Below are 5,000 nucleotides of genomic sequence, written 5' to 3' on the forward strand. Positions count from 1 at the left end.
AGAGAGAGAGAGAGAGAGAGAGAGAGAGAGAGAGAGAGAGAGAGAGAGAGAGAGAGAGAGAGAGAGAGAGAGAGAGAGAGACCGGTTCCTAAAGATTTCTAAACACACATAAACGAGATGACTTGCAACACACACACACACACACACACACACACACACACACACACACACACACACACACACACACACACACAAGTACATACACACATATTGAGTCTATATGTGTACGTATAAATGGTGTACACATGGTAGTTTGAAGAGTACACACACACACACACACACACAGGAAGTTTTGTATGTCTTCACAATTTTCCATTAAGTTTGTATAAATTTTCAGAAGTTTTCATTAAGTTTTCGCAAGTTTTTCACAAGTTTTCATTCATTTTGTATAGTTTCCATTAAGTTTTCGCAAGTTTTTCACAAGTTTTCATTCATTTTGTATAGTTTCCATTAAGTTTCCACAAGTTTTTCACAATTTTTCATTCATTTTGTATAGTTTCCATTAAGTTTCCACAAGTTTTTCACAATTTTTCACTAAGTCTGCATAGTTTCCACAAGTTTCCTTCAAGATTTCACAAGTTTTCCACAAGTCGTAGTAATTTCCCGCCAATTATCACGAGCTAACAATTCCTCACAAATCATCACAATTTTTTCCGCACATTTCTACAAAAAACAAACAAACAAACAAACAAACAAATAAATAAACAAATAAATAAATAATAATCGTTTCGAGTGATGATTTTCCACGAATTTTCCCACAAGAGTCCCGACACGATCTGAACAGTTTTCCAACACACACACACACACACACACACACACACACACACAGGAGGCCTACACTTGTGAATATATGACATGTACACAAAATTTTCAGTAATAAACGCATTTCCAACACACACACACACACACACACACACACACACACACACACACACACACACACACACACACGGAGGTACACACGGACTGAGGCGCGGCACAGGAATACAGCAGCCACAGGAAGGATGCCCAGAGACCTTGTGTGACCTTGTGTGCGTGGGGGGGGGGGGGTCGGGGGGAGGCGAGGTCATCATGTATCTACCTGTGTGTGTGTGTGTGTGTGTGTGTGTGTGTGTGTGTGTGTGTGTGTGTGTGTGTGTGTGTGTGTGTGTGTGTGTGTGTGTGTGTGTGTGTGTGTGTGTGTGTTTATCATTTTTCCATTTTGTCAAGTTTTATTTTCTTCGTTCGCTTTTTTTTTTCTTTTTCTCTGATTTGTTTGTTTGTTTGTTTGTTTGTTTGTTTGTTTGTTTGTTTTTCTTTCTATTTTCTCTTGTTTTTTTTTATTTCTTTTTGTCTTTTTCTCCACTTCTATCTTCTTCTTCTTCTCTTTCTCTATTTTCTTTTCTTGATTTCCTTATTCTCTTTTCGCTTCTCTTAATTTCTCTCTTTCCTTATTTATCTATTTACTTATTTCTCTTTTCCTTATTCTTTTCTAGTTTCTATTTTTATTTATTCATTCATTTATTTATTGATTTGTTGCGTATCTCTCTCTCTCTCTCTCTCTCTCTCTCTCTCTCTCTCTCTCTCTCTCTCTCTCTCTCTCTCTCTCTCTCTCTCTCTACCTGCGCCTCCAAATAAGGAAGACTAGTCCTTGTAATAAAAACTTTCGCTATTTAGATCAAGAGAGAGAGAGAGAGAGAGAGAGAGAGAGAGAGAGAGAGAGAGAGAGAGAGAGAGAGAGAGAGAGAGAAAGAGAGAGGGCCATCCATCATTTAACAATTACAAATCAGGACCAAGTTTCAATTACACTTAAAATTACTATTACTATTACTACTACTACTATTACTACTACTACTACTACTACTACTACTACTACTACTACTACTACCTTGTCTACTCTTCCGGACACAACCAAATATGGAAACTGACCCCCCCTCCTCCTCCTCCTCCTCCTCCTCCTCCTCCTCCTCCTCCTCCTCCTCCTCCTTGGAACGTTCATTAAGTCTCCTCCTCCTCCTCCTCCTCCTCCTCCTCCTCCTCCTTCCTCCTCCTCTTCCTCTTCGATCACATTGTATGATTAAGGAAGGAAGGAAGGAAGGAAGGAAGGAAGGAAGGAAGGAAGGAAGGAAGGAAGGAAGGAAGGAAGGAAGGAAGGAAGGAAGGAAGGAAGGAAGGAAGGGAGAATGAATGAATGAAGGAATGAAGGAAATGAAAAAAAGTGAAATAAATGAAAGAAAGAAAGAAAGAAAACGAGAAAAGACAAATTTTATTCATTACTTATCTTTTATCATCTATCTCTTATTATTCCATTTCATTCATTATTTCTCCTTCCCTTCCTTCGTTTCTTTTATTTATTTTCATTTTCTTCAATTTATCGGTATATTTTCTTCCTTCCTTCATTTCTTATTTGTTCTTGTCTCTATCTCTATCTATCATCATTTCTCCATTTCCTCTTTTATTCATATTACATCAATTATCTTTCATCTACCTGTTTCTTATTAATTCTCCTCCTCCTTTATTTTCACTTTCTACTTCTTCCTTCATTCGTTATTGACTTATTTTCTTTCAATTATCGTACGTTATTCTTTATTCCTCCATTTATTATGATTTTTCTGTCTTTAATCTCCTTCCTTCCTTCCTTCCTTCCTTCATTCATTCATTCATAAAATACTTTCCTCCTTTCACTTCCTTCACACACACGCACCGGAAGTAACACACACACACACACACACACACACACACACACACACACACACGAGGGCGCGCACACACACACGCACACAGGTGGAGGAGAGGTGAAGGTTAGACGTGCTTCCTTATTTGGTAGTAGTAGTAGTAGTAGTAGTAGTAGTAGTAGTAGTAGTAGTAGTAGTAGTAGTAGTAGTAGTAGTAGTAGTAGTGGTAGTAGTGGTGGTGGTGGTGGTGGTGGTGGTGGTGGTAAAGTAGTAGTAGTAGTAGTAGTAGTAGTAGTAGTAGTAGTAGTAGTAGTAGCAGTAGTAGTAGTAGTAGTAGTAGTAGTAGTAGTAGTAGTAGTAGTAGTAGTAGTAGCAGTAGTAGTAGTAGTAGTAGTAGTAGTAGTAGTAGTAGTAATAGTAAAAAAGCAAAGGAGAGGAGAGGAGAGAAGAGAGGAAGAGGAGGAGGAGGAGGAAGGAAGAGAGAAGAAGAAGAAGAAGAAGAAGAAGAAGAAGAAGAAGAAGAAGAAGAAGAAGAAGAAGAAGAAGAAGGAACACGTACTTTGCTCTTTAATAAAAACACACACACACACACACACACACACACACACACACACACACACACACACACACACACACACACACACACACACACACACACACACACACAGCTCTCTCCCACCATGTTCCCTAATCTCTCTCTCTCTCTCTCTCTCTCTCTCTCTCTCTCTCTCTCTCTCTCTCTCTCTCTCTCTCTCTCTCTTTTAATTTCTCTATTCCTATATATTTTTTTTTGTCTTTTTACTTATTTCGTGTTCTCTCTCTCTCTCTCTCTCTCTCTCTCTCTCTCTCTCTCTCTCTCTCTCTCTCTCTCTCTCTCTCTCTCTCCCTATCAATACACACAGAAGAGAAGAAAGGAAGAGGAATAAGATGGAATGATAAGAAAGAAGGAAAAGAAGAAAAACAGGTGAGAAAAGGAGGAGGAGGAGGAGGAGGAGGAGGAGGAGGAGGAGGAGGAGGAGGAGGAGGAGGAGGAGGAGGAGGAGGAGGAGGAGGAGGAGGAGGAGGAGGAGAGAAGAATGTTCGTTAATTTACATAGGTTAACCCCCCTTTCCCTCTTTCCTTCCTACCCCCCACTCTCTCTCTCTCTCTCTCTCTCTCTCTCTCTCTCTCTCTCTCTCTCTCTCTCTCTCTGGCGCTCAAATACCAAAGAAGAAGAAGAAGAAGAAGAAGAAGAAGAAGAAGAAGAAGAAAAGGATAAGGAGGAGGAGGAGGAGGAGGAGAGAATAAAAAGAACATTTGCTGAAAGAGGAAGAGGAGGACAGGAGGAAGAATAACAGAAGCAGGAGGAGGAGGAGGAGGAGGAGGAGGAGGAGGAGGAGGAGGAGGAGGAGGAGGAGAAGTACGCGAATAATGACCCTTCTCTCTCTCTCTCTCTCTCTCTCTCTCTCTCTCTCTCTCTCTCTCTCTCTCAAGGCCACTGTTCACCTGCCTTCTAATTACGAAACATGGAGTCTTACACACCTGTGCGCGCCCCTTATCACGCCCCACACACGCCCTAGAGATAAGGGGAGGGGCGTGACACACTATAGGGGCGCCGGCAGGGAGATAAAAGGGAGATAAGAGGAGGGGGAGGAGAGACTGTTTACTCACGTTTTCTTTGATGTCATGTGAGAATGGTTTTGATTTTATGGGGTACTTTTCTTTTTTTTTTCTTTTTTATGTATTTATTTTCATAGAGAAAACGTATTAATTGTTTTAATATTTATGGTAGACTTGTATTTCTATTTTCATTTCAATTTCGTAAGGGAGAGATGAGTGAATAGGTTTGTTTACTCACGTTTTCTTTGGTGTCGTGGTGTGAGAGAGAATCCGTTTTGTTTTCTTTTAATCGGTAACTTTCGCGTTTTTTTTTTTTTTTTATGAATTAATTTTCAATAGAAAACGTATGATTTAGTTTAATACTTATGGAGGACTTGTATATTTTTCTATTTTCAATTTTCTTTGTTGGGTTATGGTGGTATATATATATTTTACTTATTTATTAACTTACTTTCATAATAGGAAAACAGCTTTTACTTTTCCTGGTGGTAAAGGAATTATTTGTATTTCCTTCAAGTTTCGTAAAGAGATGCAATTTATGAGACATATTTTCCTTTCCTTCAAATTAATACATACACTTAATTAATTTATCTATCTCTATTCTATATCTGAACACGAATCCCTCTCCCTCTCTCTGCGACACCGTTTTCTTTCATACAAAATACAACCAAAGAAAACCCGACATTTTAAGGGTGACGAAAACAAATGTACCAGAGACACAAACACACCAGTACATACCTGTGGGTT

At 39.3% G+C, this 5,000-nt stretch overlaps 1 protein-coding gene across 3 annotated transcripts in view; it reads right to left on the bottom strand.

Moving 5' to 3' along the window:
- Window positions 1–5,000, bottom strand: part of LOC135096142 (nascent polypeptide-associated complex subunit alpha, muscle-specific form-like) — an 81,680-nt gene that overhangs the window by 40,509 nt on the left and 36,171 nt on the right. For all 3 annotated transcript variants that reach the window (XM_063997424.1, XM_063997421.1, XM_063997422.1), the window contains one exon: window positions 4,992–5,000. This exon is cut by the window's right edge and continues 105 nt beyond it. In XM_063997424.1, coding sequence (XP_063853494.1) covers window positions 4,992–5,000 — 9 coding nt within the window. The remainder of the gene's footprint in view (window positions 1–4,991) is intronic.

Source organism: Scylla paramamosain, unplaced genomic scaffold (assembly GCF_035594125.1).
Source record: "Scylla paramamosain isolate STU-SP2022 unplaced genomic scaffold, ASM3559412v1 Contig2, whole genome shotgun sequence".
Classification (NCBI taxonomy): domain Eukaryota; kingdom Metazoa; phylum Arthropoda; class Malacostraca; order Decapoda; family Portunidae; genus Scylla; species Scylla paramamosain.